This window comes from Nyctibius grandis, chromosome 2 (assembly GCF_013368605.1).
Source record: "Nyctibius grandis isolate bNycGra1 chromosome 2, bNycGra1.pri, whole genome shotgun sequence".
In the NCBI taxonomy this organism is placed as follows: Eukaryota; Metazoa; Chordata; class Aves; order Nyctibiiformes; family Nyctibiidae; genus Nyctibius; species Nyctibius grandis.
In genome coordinates this window covers 28,468,720-28,493,213 of record NC_090659.1, presented here as the reverse complement: position 1 = coordinate 28,493,213, position 24,494 = coordinate 28,468,720, and the positions used below count along the sequence as shown (strand labels likewise).

Sequence of the window (24,494 nt, the reverse complement as noted above, 5' to 3'; positions counted from 1 at the left end):
TTTAAAGGACACTGGGAAGAGCTGCCATGTAGAACAAACCTAACCTCTTTCTCTTCCTATGGAGAATTCATCTCATGTTTGGGGGACTGAAGAACAGAGCTAAGAGCCAGTGGGATGGCTGCTCACCTCTGCCAAGCCAGTGGCTGCCCTGGGCCCCTCAGCAAGGCTTTGCAAGTTAGAGTCTGAACCTACGTGTGCCAGAGCGAGGTATCATGATAAAGTCCTCCTCTCTCCTTTCATTTAAACAATCCACCTACTTCATTTATTTGCTTTGATTGCGGATTTGGTTAGTAAGTACGTTAATGGTGTATCAAAACATGATTAGAGCTGATGAGATGAAAAGGAATAAAGAAGTCTTAAAGTATTTTAAAATGAATCATCTTTCATAGCAATAAGATATGCAAAGTCCGGTACAATTTGGTCCATCTGTCATTTAGGACATCACTGTAGTGGTTTGAAGAAAAGAAAAGTTGAAGGAGAGACGAGCAAGTAAGCCACCTTCTGCAAATCTTTCACTGCATTTCAAATAGCAGGAGCATTCCTACTCAGAAGTTTTTAGGTATTTCACTGCTTTTGACAAAGGACATTTTACAGGCCAGGTGGAGGTACATCAGCGGGGATGAGCAGCCCGCAGATGAAAGCGGCAGCTGTTGTCTCCTGAGGCTCTTCTGAAGGGACTCACAGCAGCTCAGCTACGAATAATTAGAGCATTAGGCCCTGTGCTCCCAAAGGAGCTGTGGCAAAGCTTCAGGGTGGGATGAGGGAGTCTTGCATGTGTCCCACAGCTTCTGGATCAACAAAAAACCATGAATTTAAGTGGAGGGAGACCTATGGTTAAAAACCTTTTCTGGTGGCCTGACTAGCTTGATGGAGAATAGAGTTGCAGGTTAGTTTGTGTCTCAAAAGAGCATTAAAGTACAAGCAAAATAGTTACATGTGTGTTATCAGCAATCTGGCAGTTGTCACCTGGTATTATTTGTCTTTTTTTTTAGTAACACCACACAGCTTCACAACTTCAAACATCTGGGCTGAAATTTTTGAGGTTTTGTTCCTGCTTATGTCTGACTTCTTTTGGTTTTGTTTCAGCCAGAATTTAGCAGTTTGAGTGCAAGGCTAGATAAAAAAATGCTTTTTTTTTTGACATGAGAACACACAGTCATACACATACACTCAAAAGTGCCAATATTTTCATTAAGCAATTCTAACATGTAGCAAAAAACAACTTATACGTGAGGGATCTGCCTTTATTTTCAGATACATACGGCTGTGCAATACCCACAAACACAAGCACTCCTATATCTCAACTATTTAAGCAAGAGCATGTGTATATGCATAGGAATATAAAACACAATTCAGTTGTTTATTTTAATGTAATGCAGGGACTTTTGGTGAATGGTTACAGGTCATAAACTATTTTTAAATAATAATCATAAACTCTTTTAAAATAATATTTATAAGCCATGGTGTGTCAGATGTGGGGGTGATCGTTTTGAGTTTTTGGAAATATTTTTCTTCTAATAAGATGGTGTATTACAAGGCCAGTTCACTGCAGTCTTGTGCTAAATGCTAGCAGCATGCTGGGGAATTGTAGCTTCTCTTCTGCACTCCTTCAAAGCTGCCTTGTTGTCACTTGCCCCTTTCTACCAGTCCGGCTTGTGGAGCAGTCATCTTTTTTTCCGCTGAGGATAAGGATATTCTGATCACGTAGCTTCACACGCACAGCCGAGCATCACCTCCTTGAATATCCAACTTGCTTGCGGATAAAGACATTGTATCCCTGCTAAACCTGCAAAGGCGGCAGTCAGTGGTCACTCCAGCTGGCAGCTGGTCTCGCCCAGAAGGCCCCTGACATCAATGTAATTGTTCCAGAAGTGTGTGTGTCTGATTTATGTGTAAGCAGTTGCTGATTTTAAAGATTGTGCAATCTAAAAAGGCACACTTAGGCATTTCACAAAACTTTTAGAAGTTAGGAGCTGGCTGCACACGGTGTCTGATTACTGTGTGGGCTCTGGAGGAACTGACAAATTTTAATTTCATCTGCAGCCTTCTTCCTCCTTTTAGCTGTTGGGAAGATAGGACTTGAGAATATTAAATCCATCTGCCAGCAGTGCAGGAGAGTGCACAGAGCGTCTGCACACCACGGTCCATGGGAATGCCTTCCTCTTGGGATTTGGAGCAGGCATTTCCTTCCTCTCTCTAAAAAAAGCATTTGAGTATTAAAAGTGACTTCTGGCTTTGACTTTGGCTTCTTTAATAGGAGTGGCACATGAAAAACAAAGCCACACACAAATGAAAAACAGAGCAGTATGAAAATCTGTTGTGTTGATGCAGAGCCAGAGTGATGGACCTTGACTGGGTCAAAACTGGGTTATTTTAGAGTGGAAGAAACTATGCTTTTGCCCTCCTTAACCTTGTTTTTTTACCTTTTTTGCTTCCTTGGCTGCATTGCTACCTGTGTTTGGGAGGAGGAGCAGCAGACAAGGTGTGGGTGAGAGCAAATGCCAATGGTTATAGAGAACATCATTGGTTTTGAAGGACTGACTTAGGTGCGCTGAAATGAGCACACTTGCTCTCTCATGATGGCCCATGTGCACTCTACAGCAACATAGTGGGGATCCACCATATGCACACTGCCAGCCAAAAGCAGACCTTTATCCATCAGAGAAGTTCACTGCAGCACAGTGCCTGGAAGAGCTGGAGAGTGATACATGGCTCGTGCGAAAGGAGAAAAGGAAAGAACCAGAAGTCTCAATTATGAAAGAAATGGGTCCTTTCTAGAAAAAAAAGCAGTCCCACAGTAGGAACGGCAGCTCTCAGCTCATTCTGAGTATGATTAGGAGAATGTAAATAACCAGTGATTTGCCATAAAATGGGATCAGTACATTAGGGGTTTGGTTGCAATAAAATCCTTTTTACACTTCAAACAAAGCCCTTATCAGATCATTACATGTGCTTCCGAGCTGATTTTTGCATGGGTTGAGCTGAAATGAACACTGCAGCTGATGACCTTCTTTGCAGAGGCGGCCTGGCACTGCACGGGTGGATGCTACAAGCCCCCCCAGCCTCCTTCATCCTCATCCCAGCTTCCAGTCAATTAGGGATTTTAGCAGGGCCCCCCTGCTCTCTGCTCATGCTGCTGCCCATCAGCCCCCCTCCTGCGGGTGAAGGGATGAAAGCTGCCCAGCTGTCCTCTTTTGCAGGCAGTAGTTGTGTTGTTGGCTTCACCTCCTTCCCTCCCACCTCACTTTTCCATGGGGAGGAGGCTTCTCCCAACCTCATTACTCTCCTTTCCACCCTAAATGCATTCATGGCCAGAGTGCACCGGCTTTGTTCCCAGCACAGTTGTCCTTTGGCTTAAATAGCTCTCTCTTGTCCTTGGTGTGTAATCTGCTTACAGACAGGTACATATCCCCTTACCCCTCTTTATCCCACTTCATGAGAGGGTTTGAAAGCCACGTGTCTCGCCTCCTGCTAGAGAGGCTCTCCATTGCCTCGTCATCCTGGGAGTCTTTCTTTGTACCTGTTGCAGTATCACCTTGCCTTTCTTGAATGGAGATAACCGGACTTACACCCATTGCAGACTGCATTACAGCATTGGGGATGGGGCTCACCGGTGCCTCGTGCAGTGGCAGCCCATGTGCAGGCTCTACTGGAAACACCTTGCCTTTGGAAGTGCACTCTTGGGTTGCACGTGCCTTTTTCTCTATGTTTGTGCTGTGTGTGGTTCCTCATAAACCCGTGGTCAGCTGGCATTCAGAAATCCTTTTCCTCCACTATTATTTGAGAATTTAGGAGCTTAAAACTTCTGGCATCGGTCCCAGCAGCACGACCTTGAATTTGGTGCTATTGAATTTCATCACAGATCTATTATCACATATTTCAGTGCCGTATTCTGCTATTTCTGAAGGTTATTAGGAGTGTAGACTCTTGAATACAAAGTGGTTCCGAGGGGGTTTCACACCACTGCTGTTGTGTGCAGTGACTAATGACCTCGTAAATCACTTCTTAATTCTTTTCAAGTTTTTTACTGGTAAATCTTAACTTCATAAGACCAGCAGATAAACAAACTGATAGCTCTGCTTTTCCTCCAGTTCCCACAGCCAGCAATGTGAGAACTCGCTCGGGGTCTCGTGCTACTGTGGATGTCATTACTGCCTCCCATTATGTTCAGAAGGAAGCTGTGTAAGATCAGCAAAGTGATAATTACAGAAATATAATAGCCATATGGACAGTGGGAGACTAGTGTCTAGTTAAGGATGGAATTGGGCTAATAATGCTCTGCATCTGCCCAAGAGGTTTTGTGTCCCCAGCAGGCCTGGTTGCTACCTTTGCCCTCTGGGCACATTGCTGTTGGTGGTGCAATGGAGAATCCTTTTTCCACATGCTGACTATGCGCATGTGTTTCATGGGTGCAATAATTCCCTGGGGGAGCTTCCTCTCCTAAACTGCATTGCAACAAGTCCCCGTCAGAGTTGTTTTGCAGAGTCTTTGCTGACAGTATCTATTCTGACAACTTCTGTGGTGTCTGCTGTCATCCAATATGCGTGCTAGTGCAAAAGAGTATGTTTTTTTCTGTACATTTGACTCAGGATGTACACATTGTATTTTCTTTCTCTCTAGAGCTGGATGAACTGCACCACATGGTCACTGTATGCTCACTGCGTGTTCTAGGTTTTGTTTTATTCCTGTTGAGAGATGATGTTTTGATGATTCACTTGGGTTTAAGATGGTGTAGTATGATGCTGTAGTTTGTTGCTACATGTCTGAAGACTTTTACACGTGCAGAGAGGAATTCCTGTGCTGACTGATCTGCTGAAACTACCAAAACTCCTTCATCAGAGGCTCTCTCAAAGTCTTTCCTACCCTGGTCAGTCCTGAGGTACAAGAAAGTCTTTCCACTGAAGTCTAGATCATTCTTGTGCCAGCATGGGCGTTGAACGTAGTGCTAGTCGGATGGCCATGGATAGCACTAGAGGCTGTTTTTCAGTGTGTTTAATTTTCCTCCTTTACTTTCTTCACATACGGATTATAGAAGTTTAGATTTTGCATGGATTTATTAGGAGGCAAGCAATCAACAAGAGCATTTAAGAAACAATGAGGGATTTAAATGGGGGATATTACTGTTCCAAAAAATCTAGTCTTGATTATCTTGCATTTTTTATCTTTTCAACTCTTATATGTCAGTCAAATTGAAGAACTGTTTTAAAGTTGGAGGTCAAACTATATTATGCTGTGTAAACCACATTTCCGACATCCTTGTGTATTGCTACTGCAGGATTTGAAAGTGTGAATGTGAGGGACAGCTGATGCTTTTAAGCTTCCAAAAACTTTCAGGTCCCACAGGTAAATATTCTCTGGCTATATCAGTTTGCTGATGATCAGTTAGCTCCTTCTTTTCTTCTGTATGTAGTACTAGACCTTCAAAACAACCACTGTTTCTTTGGTTAGGAGTGTGCTTTCTCATTGGTACTGAACAGAGTATACACATGTTTGAAGTGACACTTGCTGAAGACTTGGCAATTTTCAATACCTGGTTAATCACTGAAAAATAGATTTTGACATTTTTAAAAGTATGGAAGTTTGGCAAGGAGGGAAGGACATGTCTAAAAGAGATGGACATCTGGAAGAAAGTAAGCCTCACCTGCCCTAAGTATTTGTTAAACAAGCAAGTAAACAGGAAAAAAGGCCACATGGTGGCCACAAATTTCAGACATGAAAGGAGACTCGTAACTTTGAGGAGGACCTGCTTGTTTGTTTAGCCAAGCAAATGGAGGTTTAAATGATCTGAAAGGGTACGGGTTGGTCTGTATCCACCTTGACAAGCTGTTGACTTGTGGTGCTGCACCACCAGTGCCATCCCATGTGCTCACGGGCAGGGCAGGGTAGGGCAGGGCAGCACTGCCTGTGCAGCCCCACCAGCTCCTAGCCATAGCGTGGTTCTGATGCCGAGAGCTGGCATGCAGCAGGGCAGTGCCAGGCTGCAGGCGCTGCTGCGCTCCGCTCTCCAGGCTGGAGTTGGAGGAGAGCTGTGCTAGCAGCTCTGAGGTTATCGGTGGACAAAATGATTGACTCCTTTAAAGGCTGTTACAGGTCTGCTTTGTCTATGGAAATCTTCAAAGGGGTAGGTTCCTGTTCTTCACCTGGGACCAGAAGGGAGAGCCTGGAAATCCAGTGGTGGAACTGAGAGACCGCGACAGGAAATTGCTCCTTCTCTTGAAGCCCGTCAATGAATAGCAGAAAGGCAAAGCTTGCAGGACCTCGACCATCCCGTGACGTGGCTCCTGCGGAAGAGAGTCTGCCTGTAGTCTAGAATGGTAGTTTGCTGGACATCAGTCCTGACAGTGACTCTCAAGCTCTGTGGCAATGTTCTTACCCACCAGTCACTGCATTGCCCAATAGGAGTAGAAAGAGAGGTGGGCACTGTCATCTTTGAGAGCAGCAAATGTAAACAAGTCTTCTCTGGTGGACTGGTGAGGTGGGGTGCTCTCCTTTCTGTGTTCATCCATACCTAGGATGCCAGGGCTGGATTCCTCTGTGCGTGCTCTGCCTGCTGTCAAATCTAGATGGTGACTTCATTGCCTCTCGTCAACTCCTCTTATCCTTGAAGGCTGCCTGAACCATTAAGATTGGTTTTCATTAGGTTTAATCTGAGTGCCAGAAGGCTGGCTTTTCCTTTTGTCCTGTACAGGAACACCATCTCTGCTTTCCCATCTGTTAGCCTTCTGCTGTGCTGAAATTCAGTTGCAGCATGGTGAACACTCCTGGAACGCTGTGAGTTTGGATGACATTCATGGATAAGCCATATCCAGACTTTGGTAGCAAGAATAGATCTCTAGCCAAATACCAGACAGACTAGGCCCTCTTCAGAGCAAATACACAATAGAGAAAGAAGGATATTCAGAAGAAAAATCGAGGAAAGAGCTTAGCTGCAGGTGAGGTTTCAGCAGTGCAGGTGTAGCATTTGCAGAGCGTCCTGGAGGTGTGTTGACCAGACGCATGCTGCAAAGATGCTGTCTCACTGCTGCATCAGGTCTCCATGGTTGGCCTCCACTGTCATCATGTACCTCTTCAAAGGGAATGGAGACAGGGAATGCGAAACACCCATCAGTGCATTGTCAAGCTCGAGCAGCGTTCTTGGTCCTGGCTTTGTGCCTTAGCCTTTGCCCAGCTGCCGGCACTTGAAAACTGATCTCTCTGAGCCCAATTCATGACAAGGGAGGCTATGGCTGCCTGCCGTCTCTAACCACAGGTCAACAGGGGAGGGAGGTGCGGGTGAGGTGAGGTGAGGCCAGTCCCACTTCCATCACGGCTTGGACAAACAGGTGACCTGTGGCTGGCCACCTGCCTGAGGTGCGTGGTCCTGCCTGATGCAGGCTGCAGCTCTGCAGAGTCTCTGGCTTCTGAGCAGGTCGAAGCTGAAGCCATCCAGCCGTTCTCCAGAAACACCTTGTGCCCCCACAAGCTCAGTCCAAAGCAGGCTTTCCCCCCACCAGTCTGAATTTTGTTCTGGTGGTCACGGACCACCATGCAGCTTCCTCACAAGTGACCACAACTGACATGCATAGGAGCTGTGTCACATGCGGTGAATCAGTATGCGGGAATGGCCGCAGGGCTCAAAGCCGTGCTCCACAAGCTAATGATGGGTGCTGAAGGCACCTCCTTTCTCTAATTACGCGCTTTAGCTTGCAGAGTGGGATGCCGCTTTTGATGTCTCCAAACTGTAAGTTCTTTTTCCTTAGACATTCAGTCATGCATATTTAAAGCTACATTTCAAGAAATTAGGTCTGAAAATTCCCAGCAGAAATGTATTTTTGCATTTTATTTTTATCCAGAGATGACCACATTTTTGTCTGCAGCCAACTTAAAAGGTACATCAATTAATAGAGCCACTGGTGACTAAACTGAAAAACAGAATATTTTCTCTCATTTAATGAAGTGTCTTACATAAAAATAAACATAAGCCTCATTATGAAGAACTTAATTTTACTAAGATTTCCAAGTATTTTTCTGTAAGTGCAAGGTGTAATAAAGCTGAGTTTTCACCATAAGAATATGACTGTTTATTATAACCATTCATTATGTGCATGGTCTTAGTATGGAGATCGGGTCCCAAATCTCATTATTCTTCCTGGATTGTCCTACAAGTGGCCTGTAATTAATTATTTCCTTATAGGAAAATTCTATGAGAATAGGTATTTGCTACTGTATTAGCAAGAAATTATTAGTTTTGAGCCATGTTGCAAGGGTATTTTCAAGCTCTTATATTGTGTCCCCCACACTGCATTCTTTGTTAGTGCTTTTAGGACTTCTTGGGCCATATCCAATTCTTCATCCTGCAGCAAACAAAATGACTGCGATGTTTTCTTCCCTGCCATTCATTAAACGATCATTGGCCTCTTCTTCTGGTTCCAAGGGGAAGGTTGCAATCACCTCTCTGTGTTTTTGAACCTGTTTTCCCTACAGAATAAGTGACATAGCCCTGGTTGTCATTTCTGCCCTTGCCTGCATGGAAAGTGTTATTAAACCTTGGTGTATGGTTAGTGTGTGGATGGGTGGGAGTGCTGGGAAACAGCTGGGTTGTATACACAGTTTGCATTTCCTATCAATCAGAGGTCATTTAACTCTACTTCCTTGTAGCTGATAGAGGCACTGTTAAAGTTAGGGATAAGTAACTGTTGTCTGCAGAGTCGGTGGTGAGTGACCAGGTCAACTTCATAATAGCTTAGTATTCACTTCAACATGTGTCTGAGAGTCAGTATTTTACTTTCTGTTCGTAGGGGTTTTTCTTACCAGCACTACAATTTGACCTCTGAGGACATTAATCCGGTGGCAGTTCACTCAGGACAACTATTCATGTACTTGTAATAGTGTCCCAGCAAGGAAAAGCACTGAACTTAAAAATATTTTTGAAAAGGAAAAAGGATAGTAGTCCACTTACAGAAAGTAGCTGTGCATGTCTCACCAAAATCTCCTCCACTGTATTTCAGGGCAAATCTGGTGTCTGTCCCCTGACCCAGGTGCACTAGGTACTCAACTCTGACCTGGTGGAGACATGAGAGCAGAGGCAGAATCCCCGTTGCCATAGTTTGCACATGCTGGTATCCCTGATGACAGTTTCTGCAGGGAGGGCATGGGCCAGTAGTTTTAATACACAGGAATCGCAGTTTTGGATGGAAACAGCAAGAGTTGTGGTGGATAATCCATTTTTGTGACAGCAGCTAGTACTAGATGGATGCTGAGCAGCAGGGATCATAGCTCAAATAGGTTGCTGGAGCTCAGGGACGAAGCAAGACGTGTTGTGCTGGACATCCTGGACCTGCAACAGGAAGAGACAACCCTCAGTCCAAAGACTTGCAGCCTACCCAGGTGAGACAGGCAATGGATCGCAGAGAGGAATGTAATCTAACAAATTAATTTTATGGCATTTTTTCTTTAAATCCTTTTGGCTGGATTTTCTTAGGAAGGGATTATTTAGACAGGAAATTCTGGCAGGAAAGGAGAGGAAGAGAAGGGATGGGCCTGAGTCTGAAGAGCAGGGAGACAAAAAATTGTCATGTCAGGTACTGGGAGATGTATTAAGAAATAGTGAAGTCAGGGACTGGAAGGCACTAGAGGAGGTATGTACCAGAATGGCCATTGAAGGTGTTTTCTCCTAACACAGTGGTCTTTACAGACTATCTTTCAGGTTGCAGATGGTCTGGAAATGGTTATTAATTGGCTTGCAACTTTTTCTTGAGTAGAGTCTTCACTGAGTGGAGTATAATTATAGCAGTTTTTAAAAACAGACAAGGAAGTTTTATCAGAAACATTTGTTTCTGTCTATCGCCAGAATTTTTTTTTTTTTAAAGCATCCTCATTTTTAGTGGAAATACTAGGCAGCACCATTGGTGACTACACCTTTGGTGGTGGTTTTGTGTTTGACTTTTTTCTGTCAATGGGCATCAGTTTTTTATTTTTTCTAGAGGGGAGGTAAGGCCATGAAAGAGTTGCCTTCTTCCAAAGATATGTCTCATGACATCTTCATTTCTGATTAGTTCCAGCAGAGGTTGATCCTGTGCAAAAGGTAACCCCAGCTGGCTTTGTAGGTGTAGGCAAGAGCACCAGATGTGAGAATAGAGAATTCAGCTGTGTTGCTGGCTGACATGCATCTCCATGTTGCATCATATCTTTTCTTACTGCTTTGCTCCTTCCTGTAAAGAGCTGACATTGAAGCTCAAAGGAAGATTTAGATATGTTTTAGTCACCTGCCTGCCTGATTAGAGCCCAGAGGCTAAAGCAGGAGAAGATTCCAAGCCAGCCACTCCCATTGCTTGGCAGGCTGTAAAGCAAGAACATTTTGAATGTGATCCCTTGCCTATTTTGGGAAAGTTATAAAATTTCCAGAGGTAGGCCAGTTATTTTTAAGCCTCTCTGGACATGCTTTTAATGCAGGGTTTGTTCTGGATGCTGTCAAGGTCGACTGTTTTCTTTGTGAAAAAGTTTCCCTCCTTTGGGGAAATGTCTGGTAGATCTAATTAGCTATGTGCCTCGGTCCTCTCTCATTTCCTCACAGCCTGCTAAACCTATCACTAGACCTTTCAGCTTCAGACAAGATGGATTGCATTAGTCCGCCTTCCCCTGGCTTCATCCATTTTATGTACAGACTTTCTTTAGCTTGTTTGAGGAGAAGATAGCAGTGGAGCTGTGCAGAGACAGCGTACCTCTACCAAAATGCAGGGATGCTGGTGTTTGGAAAAGGAAGTATTGGAATTGAAGAGCTGAAAATATCAGCAACATGGGTGTTTTCCTTGCATCTGACTCTTGGTTGCCGCTTTGGATCTCTTTTTAAGTTGCACACGTTTTACATTCATTTAGGAACTTTGCAAATATGAAATGAAATAGAAAAATCATACCTACAGTGAGATCCTGATTAATGAAGCTGCCTTCCTGCATCTCAGTTCTGTGGATAAAGAACCAGTCCAGGGAAATGCTGAGCTCTTCCCGCTGCTTTGGGAAGTAGTAGGGATTGCTGTGTGCTCTGTACCAATCAGGCACGGGTTCGAAGTTTTATTTTGCCAGAGCTTAGGAATCAAAATAGCTGACATCTGTATTGAACAGGAGGACATGAATTATGTAGACAAATAAACTAGCAATTACTGCTGCACATTTATCTTCACATCCCTAAATGAGAAACTTTAAATGTTCCATATGGAAGCCCTGTGTATAAATTAGTTCCTCTGCATTTGGGCCTCTTGCATCTCTGTGGATGCGAGATGTAGTAGCTTTCGTATCTTCTATCTCAGTTTAAGGCAGCAGCTCCCTCTATACCGTGCTACCAATGCTCTGTGAGATTTGGGGCATGAAGACAGGATGCTCAATTAGGATGTAGCGTGCATTCACAGAATCACAGAATGTTAGGGATTGGAAGGGACCTCAAAAGATCATCTAGTCCAATCCCCCTGCCGGAGCAGGATTGCCTAGATCATATCACACAGGAACGCGTCCAGGCAGGTTTTGAATGTCTCCAGAGAAGGAGACTCCACAACCTCTCTGGGCAGCCTGTTCCAGTGTTCAGTTACCCTCACTGTAAAGAAGTTTTTCCTCATATTTATGTGGAACCTCCTGTGTTCCAGCTTGCACCCATTGCCCCTTGTCCTGTCAAGGGATGTCACTGAGAAGAGCCTGGCTCCATCCTCATGACACCCTTTACATATTTATAAACATTAATGAGGTCACCCCTCAGTCTCCTCTTCTCCAAGCTAAAGAGACCCAGCTCCCTCAGCCTCTCCTCATAAGGGAGATGTTCCACCCCCTTAATCATCTTCGTGGCTCTGCGCTGGACTCTCTCTAGCAGTTCCCTGTCCTCCTTGAACTGAGGGGCCCAGAACTGGACAGAATATTCCAGATGTGGCCTCACCAGGGCAGAGTAGAGGGGGAGGAGAACCTCTCTTGACCTGCTAACCACACCCCTTCGAATACACCCCAGGATGCCATTGGCCTTCTTGGCCCCAAGGGCACATTGCTGGCTCATGGTCATCCTGCTGTCCACTAGGACCCCCAGGTCCCTTTCCCCTATTCTGCTTTCCAACAGGTCTGTCCCCAACTTGTACTCATACATGGGATTGTTCTTGCCCAGATGCAGGACTCTACACTTGCCCTTGTTATATTTCATTAAGTTTCTCCCCGCCCAACTCTCCAGCCTGTCTAGGTCTCTCTGAATGGCAGCACAGCCTTCTGGTGTGTCAGCCATTCCTCTCAGTTTTGTGTCATCAGCGAACTTGTTGACAGTGCACTCTATTCCCTCATCCAAGTCATTAATGAATATATTGAGTAGAACTGGTCCCAGTACCGACCCTTGAGGGACTCCGCTAGACACAGGCCTCCAACTGGACTCTGTCCCATTGACCACCACTCTCTGGCTTCTTTCCTTCAGCCAGTTCACAATTCACCTCACTACCCGATCATCCGGACCACACTTCCTCAGTTTAGCTGCGAGGATGCTGTGGGAGACTGTGTCAAATGCTTTACTGAAATCAAGATAGACCACATCCACTGCTTTACCATCATCTATCCACCAGGTTATGTCCTCATAAAAGGCTATCAAGTTGGTTAAGCATGACTTCCCCTTGGTGAAGCCATGTTGAATGCCCCTAATGATCCCCCTATCCTTAATGTGCCTAGAGACAGCACCAAGGACAAGTTGTTCCATCACCTTTCCAGGGATGGAGGTGAGGCTGACTGGTCTATAGTTACCCGGGTCCTCCTTCTTGCCCTTTTTGAAGACTGGAGTGACATTCGCTTTCCTCCAGTCCTCAGGGACCTCTCCCGTTCCCCACGACTGAGCAAAGATGATGGAGAGTGGCCTAGCAATGACTTCCGCCAGCTCCCTCAGCACCCACAGATGCATCCCATCAGGGCCCATGGATTTATGGACGTCCAGGTTGCTTAATTGGTCCCTGACCCAGCCCTCATCAACCAAGACAGACTCCTCCTCTATCCTGACTTCCTCTGGGGCCTCAGGGGTCCGGGGCTCCTCAGGACAGCCTCCAGCAGTATAAAGTTTAAAGGAGTATATAGTGTTTTCCTGCCTAATTCTGACAGAAGTAAAGATAGTTCACTTTCAAAAGTTATTTTCTGAATCCTCTTACTTACACATTTTGTCACTGTTATCCAGAAGGAGGGGGCTGATAGTTTAATCTTTGTCCCGGCACTATTAAAAAAAGTAATTCTTAGACATTTTTCTGTTCCCTTTTATTGAGAAACCGCGTGTGTTTAGCATTTGTTCTGCTTTCAGCAATGCCTGGCATTATCAGAATATCACTCTCCCTGCCTCCTATAAAGCTGCAGCACATACCCTTGTATTAACGCTGTTGGCCATATCTTTGTCAGTGTGTCTCTTAAAACCTCTTGGTTTATTGGACAAGTGACGTTAGACCTAACATTCAGTACAGTCATATTTCTGCCTGCCTGTATCATGTTAACTTTTTCACCACATGCAATCAGCCCCAGAACTGGGGGCAATACTGCAGATAACATTGGAAACATCTGTACGAATGCTGAAGGAAGGCAAAAGAGCTGGAAAGCCTGCCTTTGACTGAAAGCGGTGACTGGTGGGATGTGTCTGTGATACTGTGCTTGAGGAGAGGCAGGAGAAGGCAAGGAGAGATGCTTTGGTGGCCCGTGTGCAGTCTTGCTGTCCTACTGACAATCCCCAGTTCATTCAGATGTGAGAGTAAATGTGTGATACGCAGAGTAAGTGTGAGATACACAGATGTTAGCAGGGAAGGAACAGGGAATCGTAACGGTGCTTGGGAGACCAGTGAGGTTTGCGCATGATGCACATGGCCAGAGCAAAGGGTAGAGCTGGTTGGGCTTTTTTCTCCCCAGGTTGTTTGTTTTTTTTTAAGCCAGAACATGCCAATTCATCTAGATTAAAATACCCCCTGGGAACATCTTGATTTCAGTGGAGCTTTTCTTAGAAAATGACCAGGTGCCCTACCTGCTTCATTTCCTGCCATCTCGTCGCTCAAGGGTTTCTTGGGTGTGTTTGCCAAGCCTGAGTTCAGACAGTGAAATGTGAGACCTGCTAGCGCTAAACAAGGCAATTTCTAGTTGTGTGTACTCTGTACGATCCTTGCCCTACTTGCATCTCCTACATTGAGGTTTTTTTAACCTTGAAAATGTTTGACCTAAATGAAGGACAAACCTCATAATGTTTTATTGAATGCTACGTCTCGGGTTTCCTGGCTGAGGAAACATGAGTCTAGGGGCTTCCACCGCAGTGAATTTTTGTAAGGAAGACATGATCTACCTTTGGAGAAATCCAGAATGAAACAGCTTTCTAATAATGTTGAAGGCTAGAGAAAGAGCACAGAAAAGAACCAGAAGTTGCAAGATGGATTTTTTTTTTCCCCTTTTCTGGTCCCAAAAAGAAATAGTGATTCAAGGTTGCTGGTCTTGAAAGGTCGGTGCAGTAATGGTGTATCAAAGGGTGTCTTAATTTTCTCAGCTCTCCTCTTTGGCACATCTCAGCCCATGAGCCTGGAGCAGGTATCAGCATAGTGCAAACCTTTGCTCTGCTGAGACTGGCAGTGACTTCTTCCACCTGGAGACGAGTGGGAAGAAGAGAGCTGCGCTGCCCAATCTGCCGGGGCTGCTTTGGTGGTGGCTGCTAGCAGGAGGTGCTGTGGGCGATGTCGGGGATGGGCAGTGCTTCAGGCAGGGCATGAGGCTGCAGTTGTCATAGCGTTGCCAGGACAAATCTTAATTCTTGGAGGGGCCATGCGAAGGCCAGATTTTGCTGTAGAAGTCCGCTGGTGGAGTGGGACTGCTGCTCTCCTGCTCCATGTGTGCCGGCTGTTGCAGGTGTTTATAAATGAAGCTGCTCTGGATGGTGGATCTTGGCTCGGGAGGCTCTAAAAGTCGAAAGGCTTGTGGTCGCTCTCTGCTTGCCAGGATATCTGAAATACTTTGTACATCTCCAGGAGAAGATATATTGATCATACCCATATATCTGTCTGCCACTGTTAATCTTGTTTCCATTCTGCCACTGAACTATATGATCATGGTCTGAAGGGAAGCATTACAGTGGGAAAGGAGTAGGGAAGACTGGGGAGAGACTGTCGATTGCAGGAGGTGCTCTGAGTTTCCTTTCAGACCTTTCAGATGCAAAGGCACCCACATCACCTATTGGGCCTGACCCACAGGTCACGCTGGACATAAAATTAAGCTGGCGTGGTAGTTTTGGGTCAAATGAAGGAATTGCTTCGTTGATCAGGTGCAGCCATACAGGGCTTATTGCCACAGCCTGGTGGGGCGAGAGGTGGAGTAGGAGAAGCAGCGTGTAGTGATGGTGAGTGGCAGGAGCAGTGTGTGCTCCTTCTGCCTTGTTTTCAGGCCAGCGCTATCCTGGTTTTCTGCCTGCCCTTGTCCCTCCTGCTTTTAAAGAAAACAAACCTAAAACCCAACCCAAACAAGAGGCCAGTACATTGATTGTTCCCTTGATGGCGTGATGGAGCAGAGAGATAGGGATAAAAAGTGTATCTTGAAAATAAGGAAACAAGGTTTGCCTTTGAGTTGGAGGTGGGCATTAGTCATACCACTGCTCGTGCTCTGTTAAATAAAGGTCATGAAAAGCTTTGCAGAGAAGTCTTCTGTTTTTTCCTCTCCACAAGCGAGATTCCAGCTGGTGCTGCTGCAACCCAAGGCACAACTGCAGCGTGTCTTTGTGGAAACGTCCCATCCCCTCTGCACAGTGCCAGCCTTGCTGGGGGTTTAGACCTCATCACGAACTGCGGGATTTCCTTAAACCCGTGTAAATCAGAACTCTATTAAGAAACAGAAGGGGAACGAGCCACCAAGAGGCTTTGCTCCTTTTTTCCAAAGTCTTTGTGTACCATAAATTGGATAAGCCCCCCTGAGACAAGGGGAAACCAAACTCTTAAAATGCGTAATAAAGGGTTAGTAATTGTTTCAAACAGCCGACTAAAAATGCTTTTTATTACAAGGCTTGAGTTCTCTTTCAAGTGTGAAGCTGCTTGTTCATTTTGGCAGTGAAGGCTGCTTTTACATCTCCCTGGGGACAGTGGTAAAACTTTCAGCAGCTCAGGCGCAGAAACCAGCCCTTTGTCGAACTGGAGGCGAGAAACCAAAAGTTTGCTCTGTGGACTTCCGAGTCCCCCACAGCTCGTTTTCAGACTTTGCTGATTGATCTGCACCCGCTGAAAAAGCTGCTGTTAGGGAGAAGAGTGAGAGAGTTGAAGATAGTGTTGTGTGTGGATGGGACCAGACTCAGCGGAGGCGTTTGGTGCCAATGGGTAGGTAAGCTACTTGGAGACTTTTTTTTTTTTGTCGTTCATCTGTTTGTTCGTGGGGTACAAGAGCAAGGAATCAACACTTTCCACGCAGTTGCACTGAAAGATGGACAGGAGCTGGATTTATTCCTATCACCACTTTGCGCAGGAGAGCAGAAATCCCTGCTAATCCTGACCCAAGGTGTGACAGAAATGCCGACACCTGCTGCAGCTGGTCAGGGGGAGCAGGGGAGGCTTAGGAAGACAGAGGGATATGATGGGTTTCCCTGGCAGTGCTGCACTCCGGTGTGCTCTGAGTGGGAGCCAGGAAGGGACATGTCTTCCCTATAGCTCTGGAAGGTGTCGGGGAAGGAAGGGGATGAGCTAGGAAGTATCAAAATGACCAGGTGAGATTATTTTCTCTCTGGTATAGAAAGGATCTCCTGTCTCTGAGGACACATAAATTTGCTTGTGTCTGTCTGGTCTTCTCTCTTTATTCTCTCTTTTTGTGGTTTCTTTTCTTCCCTTGCATCCCTCCCCCTGTATCTTTCTTCAGAGCATTTGTTTTGTATCCTCTCTCCTCCTGCTATTTTCCTTAGGTGGCTCTGATTATTCAGCAGCTCTGCTGAAGGCAGTTCCCTCTCTGGAGAGGGAGAAATGCTGCACCAGAGCAGCACTTGCTGCCTCTGCCACAGACACAGGTTGAGCAGAGGACGGGCTGCTTTGGCTGCTAGTGCTGAGCAGCAGGACAGTGAAGAGGGCACAGTGGGAAGGCAGTGATGGGAGTGCACCCTGCATACTGCTTTTTGAGCCAGCCTAGGTAAAAAAGCCAAAAAACTGCTGTCCTTTTTTCCCTCGAGAAGAAAAAAATTACTTAATTATTATTAATGAATCAATTCACATCAACCTGCATGAAAAGCAGCTGAAAGATCTTAAAATGTAGCTCAGACGGGATTTTTTAGGGGCAACATAACTGCGAACAAGGATCCCCACCACAAACAACTGCAGAGCAGCCCTGGTGCAATAGTGTTGAATTTCAAGATTTCACAGCAGTATAAAGATGTTCACAAGAGAAAACTTGGAAAGTGAACAAAAGAATGCTGTCAGGACATTTCTTCTACTCCTGCCCCTCAGCAGTGGCCTGGAGGAGCTGGTAAGAAGTTTTGGGGGAATTCAGGAAGCGTTTGCAGAGCTGGCACTCAGGACTGGCCCTTCGTGTCCGACCTTTGACCACGCCATGGGAATGAGTTACGCGTGTACGGTCTTGAAGCAGGCATGTCAGCATGAGGTGATGATCAGCAGATGGTGCAGGCATCATCCCTGTTGTGGCCACCGCTCGGTGTCGGTGTACAGCACACCATGGGCTTCCCCTGCATCCCTGCTGGTGCTGGGAGCCTGCGTGCCCCAGCTGCCCTGCGGCATGGTGGCCTCTGCTTGCACGTCTCAGGCAAGAGGCTGGGCTCTCCCAGGGCCCACAGGTGTCCTCCCAGGAGGACAGGGAGAGAAAGCTCCTGCGCAGCCCAGGGCTTGCTTGCTGTATAGCTTGGGGAGTGGGGGAAGTCTCACTTGCCAGAGCAACGCAGTGCGAGGGGTGCTCGTGTTACTGAAACTTTGGCATTAAGGTGGACAGGACGTCAAGTGGCAGGTTTTTGTGGTTCAGTCAATTTTTGTGGCAAAACTCAGGAGGTGTGAGGTGGCAGTGGTTATTGTAGACTTTTGGTAAGAGTGATGGAGTCAGTCACCTCTCTCAGTGTGCTCTAGGAGCAGAGAGCCTGTTTCTGCAGGCGGTATACTGCATCCTTCCTTGGCAGTCCTTTTGGCAGTCGTCAGCTTTGCAGTGATTAGTCCTAGGTATTTGTCCTCCAGTGGCAGTCTTAACGTAACATCTCCAGATGCTGGAAATTAATTTTCTCTGCCCATCCCTCTGGAGTTAGTAAAAGTCTTGAGGCTTCCTTCTGCCAACACAACAGCACCAATGAGTCTCTTCAGGACCACTGTGTATTGAATTTGGATGCCTTCCCTGGTCCCTTCTGACGGCTTTCTCCTCTTGCTTCGCAGATCACAGGCGTTATCCTTCTCGCAGTCGGCGTCTGGGGCAAGCTCACCCTTGGCACGTACATCTCTCTCATTGCTGAGAACTCCACCAATGCCCCCTACGTGCTCATTGGGACGGGTACCACAATTATTGTCTTCGGGCTTTTTGGCTGCTTTGCCACTTGTCGTGGCAGCCCATGGATGCTGAAACTGGTAAGCATGCCAAAGTACCTTAAGCAAGAGGCGAAGAGGTTTTGTTGATGTATTGAGATTCCCCCCACCCCCTGCCAAGCTTCACCAGATGTTAACGTGGTTTTTGAGGCACATAAGCTAGATTTTATTGATCTTAATGTTCAACACATGTAGCTTTTGGACAAAGAAGGGGAAAAAAATCTTTGCCAAAACCAGTTGTTGATTGAGTATGAATGAAGTTTGCTACCGCACAGCATACAGGCCCATGTGTGGTTGGGAGCGGCATGAAATGCTACTGATGAATTACTCTGTGAGTAATTCTACAATTGTTCTGTTTTTCTGTGAGCCAGATAGATAGGTGTATTTACAATCTTAAAAATGTCCAAAGCATCATAAATGTGAAATTCATTTGAATTATATTTTAAAGGGGTCATTTTAATACTCTGATGTGAAATCTATGGAAAAAATAGTTGGTACCTTCTAAAAGCACACCTGCCTTTCTTTTTCTCCTAACATTCACTAGAATAAAACATGTCAACCCCAGAAAACAAAGCTCTGTATGGTATGTTTGGCTTCATCTCAAAAGCAGCATGGACTCGAGGTACACTAAGCAGAGGTGCAGCAGCCGTCTCTAAGTCCAGTTTAACCTCTCTCCTTATAAGCTTCTGTCTTCTGAGTTTTCCAGCCCACCTTAAAATGCAAAGTAACTATAGGTTAAGCAAACCTATATGATAAACTGTGTTTTCAGGAATATTCAGGTGCAAAATCCTACATGTGTTATGTTTTGAAGTGTGGAAATAGCACTTGTGATGCCCTGAGATAGTGGAAAAGGGCTTGACAGTACAATGCATCTCCTGCTACAATATTTTGGGGCTGATTTTCTAAGGAGATGGGACAATTCTTCTCCAGTTTGAACTGGATTTAAAAAAAGGACATCTTAAAGAGAGCTAATTTCCTCAGTTGATGGCACAGTTGGGGAGAGGTAGCAGCTGCAGATCAGTCAGCAGCTATATGCTGGTGGCCAGTTGGCATGTACCTAATGCTGTCGTAGGCGGGCCACTGCTGTCTCTTGCTAGTGATGTGCCGTCAGGGTGCATGTAGAAGCTTGTCAGAGTTACTGCAGTCCATATGGGAAACGGATAAAGGTGAAAGATCTAAATCCATAGGAATTCAGGCTCTGCTAGTTGCTCCATAAGTCGTGTAACTTTCTTAAAGGTATGCCACTTTACAGTGGCATGTGCTGTTCCAAGCACATGGTTTTATTTTCATTGTACACATAAGAAATAATTCAAAACTTTCTTTCTCTCCTGAACAGAATACAGGCAGTGATTTGACAGCTGCATTAATTGTAGGAAATGATTCTACTTCTCCCTTCATTGTTGTCCTCCCTTCCCCAACAATCTTCCATTAAAAATAAATTTCCCTCTTTCCACTAAATCCTGCTAGGACTGAATTTAATTTATTATGTTTACTTTTTTAATTAACTGTTATTTAGCATGTGGAGAAAAAAGGTATTTTTCCCTCCAGAAGATTAAGCCCCAACTTCAAATTTTACCATCCCACTTCACATTTTTGTCTTTGCCTTCTGTATTTCTGCTTAGATGTATTTTTTAACAGTTTGTGTCTACACTGAAAGCACTGTTTTCAAGGTTTATTTAGCTCTGGATTCAAATGCTGCTCCTAAAGCCAAACGCAGCCCTTGGCTCAGCAAAATGTTTGAGGCATCTGTCTAGTGTTACCATGAGAATATTTCCAGTGGTTCAGTTCATTCATTGGAGAAACTTCAGGAATCGGGCAGCAAATCCCAGTCTAGCAGTGAGATGATAGATAAACACAAACCAAAACACGTGGAGAAGCCTGTTTACTTTAGCAGAGTGCCATGCAAACATAAAGAGTCCGTTTGTGTTCCTTACTGCAAGATCAAAACCTGAGTGACTTCGATCCACCTCTGGCATGTGAGTGTATTTTAATTTATATGAGAACGCTAAGAAATGTGGGAACAGAAATGTCAGAAAAGCCAGTAATTAGACAATACATATCATTTGTGAGTTATATAAACACATATTCAGGCAGTAACCTATGTATCACTTCCAAAAGACCTTTGGTTTATTAACATCTTTAAAGGGTGTCTAGAGCGGAAAGTTAAATTTTATGTGATGATGGAGCAGTACCTGTGCTGAGACAAAAGCCTGTCACGTTCTGACTTCTCTTGCCTCCTTCCTTTTCAGTATGCCATGTTCTTGTCCCTGGTGTTCCTGGCTGAGCTAGTGGCTGGCATTTCAGGGTTTGTGTTTCGCCACGAGGTAGGTGGAAATGTGCTGAGTTTGCATACGGCAGTACCTCCCTGGGCAGGAGCCGCTGAGTTCTCCGGAGCGTGGAGAACGTGTAGGTCGCTGAGCTCAGCGGCTCCATACGCATCTCCGGGGATGTGGCTGATGTGCAACAATAACATGTACAGCTCTTAAAAAATGATGCGATTCCAAATGAAGGGATTTAGCCAAAGCTCTTGGCCTCAGCTGCCTGATAATTTACTCTGGAGCTATCGTTTTTTGTGTGTCCGTCATGTAAGATCTTCTTTACTCTTTTACATATGCTGAGGACTGCAAAATAGATTAAATACTTTTCTCAAACACAGCTGCTTCAGCCAGGCAAGTGCTTATTTATGTAAGGCAGAGAGCACTTCTACATCAGACCAGACTCAATGTTTTGTAAAACTTTTTCTTTTTGAAGGGGGGAGGGAGTGAGATGGTATTTTGTTTCTATCCTGAGAATAAGGAGAGATTAGAAATAGAGTGAGATAGGAAACCGGGACAGGACAAAGCTTTAAAAAAGCATGTTGGTCTAGATTTGTAGTAGCACTTCTGCTTTATGCACTGTAATCAGGTGTATCTCTGGCTTTAAGTCCGTGGACCTACATGCCATTAGTGCTGAACCAGAACAACCCTAGAGACCCTCCTTGTCTCTTCTTTGTATTAACTGGCTTTCTAGTCTCCTCTTTTGACATGAGATTTCCCTTGCTAGAGGCTTCTCTGGCATCTACCCTTGCATGTAGTGGATAGTTTTTAATTTGATCCTGAAATACCTGTCCATCTGCTGAGGATTGCCATTTCATCTGGCCTAACCTGCAGCAGCCTCAGTATCAGGTTGCTGCTCCCTGTTGGGAGAGGCAGTATCTTGTGAAGGGCACAGCCATGCGGGTTGCCTGAACCATCTGCTACCCAGCCTCTTTACTACCCAGTCAAAGTGCCTTTCCCAGTGATGTGCCTGACCTTCTCCAGCTGAGAGACCTCTTGTTCCTTACCCAAATGCCTTTGGTGCTGGGGACGAGGGCTGCTGCCTGGTCAGGGGATTCCTGTCTTCGTTTGATGCCACTGGCTTCTGTCACCAGGCAGTTTGCACAAGCTTCGGCTCCCACCAGGCATCCATGAGCAGAAAGAAGGACACAGCCTCCTTCAGACTTAGTGTGGAACAAAGTGTTTGGGGAAAAAGCATCAAAGGATGTCTTTCTTATAAGTTAAGTCATTTTAAAATGTAGCAGTTTGCTTGGGTAGTTTTCTCTCTATGTCCAATAGACCCCACTTGAAAAATGGCATGAGTGACTCCTGACAGTTAAGAGGGAACTCTGCCAGCTCTGAAAACACACTTAAAAACGAATGGGAAGGGTTAGTTTGAGTGCCTTGTTAGGTTTGGAAATGCATTTGCTTCCTGTGAAAACTGCTTCAGATGTTACACTTTTCATTACTCACGTGGGCTGTTTTTTTCCTCGCCCTCATAGATCAAGGATACTTTCCTTAGGACATATACCGAAGCAATCCAGAATTACAACAAGAATGATGAGCGGAGCCATGCAGTGGATAACGTACAGGAAAGTGTAAGTCTGAAATTGGATATTAAAAATTAATAAAGAGAGACAAAGCATACATTCAGATTTGATCACAGAACATGAAGTGTGGGTGGCTCAATCAGCAAGCTGTATATTGCAAGCAAAACTAGAGGCTGGCAAAGCTGATCTAAAGAAAAAGTATTTCAACTGATATGTTTGTCCAAGATGCCTAAATTTTAATGAGCAAGCTATCTAATAAAGACAGGGCCTGTCCTACTTGCTTGTTGTTGGTCCCAGATTTTGAATTAGGTTTAGGAGCCAGTTTTATCCTTTAAGAACAAGGTGTTCTTAAGGGAATCTGTCAATAGGATTATGAAATGTAAATTTGAGTTGGATGAGACAGGATTTTGTAATCTAGCATCCTGTATCACTGATAAACTACAGCAGTTCTCTTCACAAGTACAATGAGAGGCTGGCAAAGGAGACCAAGTGAGTTAAGGGAAGAAACGGAGTGTATTTTCTCCAGAGGAAAAGGGGGTGGACAGATGTGCTGCTGAGGTCAGCTATGAAAGCTGTCCTCCGGCCGTGCTGGAGGGATGGATTAGGTGCTCAGTGGAAGAGCCTTTAAGACCCACGGGGTGTGGTAGCAGGGCAACGGGAGGTTGCCTCGCCTTCCAGTGAGGCACAGGGCACGAGCAAATGCCACAGCATGGCCAAACTAGTTGGAGATGCCAACCACAAGGGACCAAGTCCTCCAACTACAACACAAAACGGTAAAATTCACGTTTAAATTCCTACTGGAAACTGTACCATGGCAAGAAGCTATCCCTTCAGCTCACAATACATTCTATGAGACAATTTGCTTTTCATATGATTGTAACTTGCTGCACGGGTGAAATTTTAATGTAATTGTATTGATGACTTCTAGATTTTCTTTAGAAATTACAACTACTATGTTGGACCCCTCAGCGTGTTTGAAACTGTGCCTCTAACCTGGCTTCTCCAGGATAGCAGATTACTGCGGTGCTCTAAACTGAGTATATTCTGCCGTCAAATTGCCTGTTTGCCTAATGTTAATGAGTATTTTGAATTTCTGATTCCTTGGAAATGACTAAACAGATTTGAGTAATCGTTCAGTGTTTCTGTCATAGCAAAACGTTTGTTTCATTTGTAGCTCTATTTTTACAGGAACGGCTTTTATAAGCCCTTTTCATGCAGAAAATTCAGCACATACTCCATATCTTTGAGTGACTGTCTTCTAGCTTAGTATCTAGAGCAGAACATCCTTCCCAACTTACAGTTTTTCAGCTGTTTTCATAGACATACTCTATGAACATATGGTCTCCTTCTATTCATGGCTAAGTGAATTTTCCTAGAAATTATTTTGGTGAGTTAGAGAGTCTTGCTTCACCTTAGCAATTTGTACTAGTTTGACCCTGTATGTGTTAAATGTAATTCTACATAATGCTATGTGCTTTTAAGGCCATTTTTTTGACCTCATTGTGAGGCTCTGTCTTGAATTTCCAGGATCATCTTTAATCAAATAAATAAATAAATAAGCAAAGGAAACAAGCAAAAGAAAAAAACCCAACAGACTTTCAAGTAAAAAATATGGCTTTATGGCTGGGCCTTTGTCAAATGGTACAAATAATAGCTCTACTCATAAAATACCTTTTTTTTTAGTAGGTTGTCTGCTCCCATCTTCTGTAAATGACATTCCTGATACTTTTGTGATAAATGGGGCAGGGGGGATGGTATCTACTTTTCAAAACTGCAGACAACCTGTCTTTATTTTGATTATGAGCTTATTAAGTGGATAGTGATGATTCTGTACTAGTTTTAATTCTGGTTTGTTTGTTTTAAATCTGCCTTTTGTTCCTCGTAGCTGAGCTGCTGCGGCATTCAGAGCTACACCAACTGGAGCACCAGCCCTTACTTCTTCAAACACGGTATCCCTACGAGCTGTTGCATGAACTCCAGTGACTGTAATACTCAGGATCTGCGCAACATGACCGTGGCTGCCACTAAAGTAAACCAGAAGGTACCAGTCACATTGTGCCAGAAGCAGTTGTTATGACACCATACAGTACACCAGCGGAGCATGTGGCTGCTTACAGTTGCATTTTGTTTCAAATGGTTGGTTGATAACGTGTATTGGGCTGGAGTGACGGTAA

The 24,494-nt window shown here is 44.9% G+C and overlaps 1 protein-coding gene across 1 annotated transcript in view; it reads left to right on the top strand.

Moving 5' to 3' along the window:
* Positions 1–24,494, top strand: part of TSPAN7 (tetraspanin 7) — a 102,743-nt gene that overhangs the window by 64,359 nt on the left and 13,890 nt on the right. The window contains exons 2-5 of the mRNA XM_068423831.1: positions 18,330–18,518; positions 20,726–20,800; positions 22,273–22,368; positions 24,206–24,361. Of these exons, the coding sequence (XP_068279932.1) occupies positions 18,330–18,518; positions 20,726–20,800; positions 22,273–22,368; positions 24,206–24,361 (516 nt within the window). The remainder of the gene's footprint in view (positions 1–18,329; positions 18,519–20,725; positions 20,801–22,272; positions 22,369–24,205; positions 24,362–24,494) is intronic.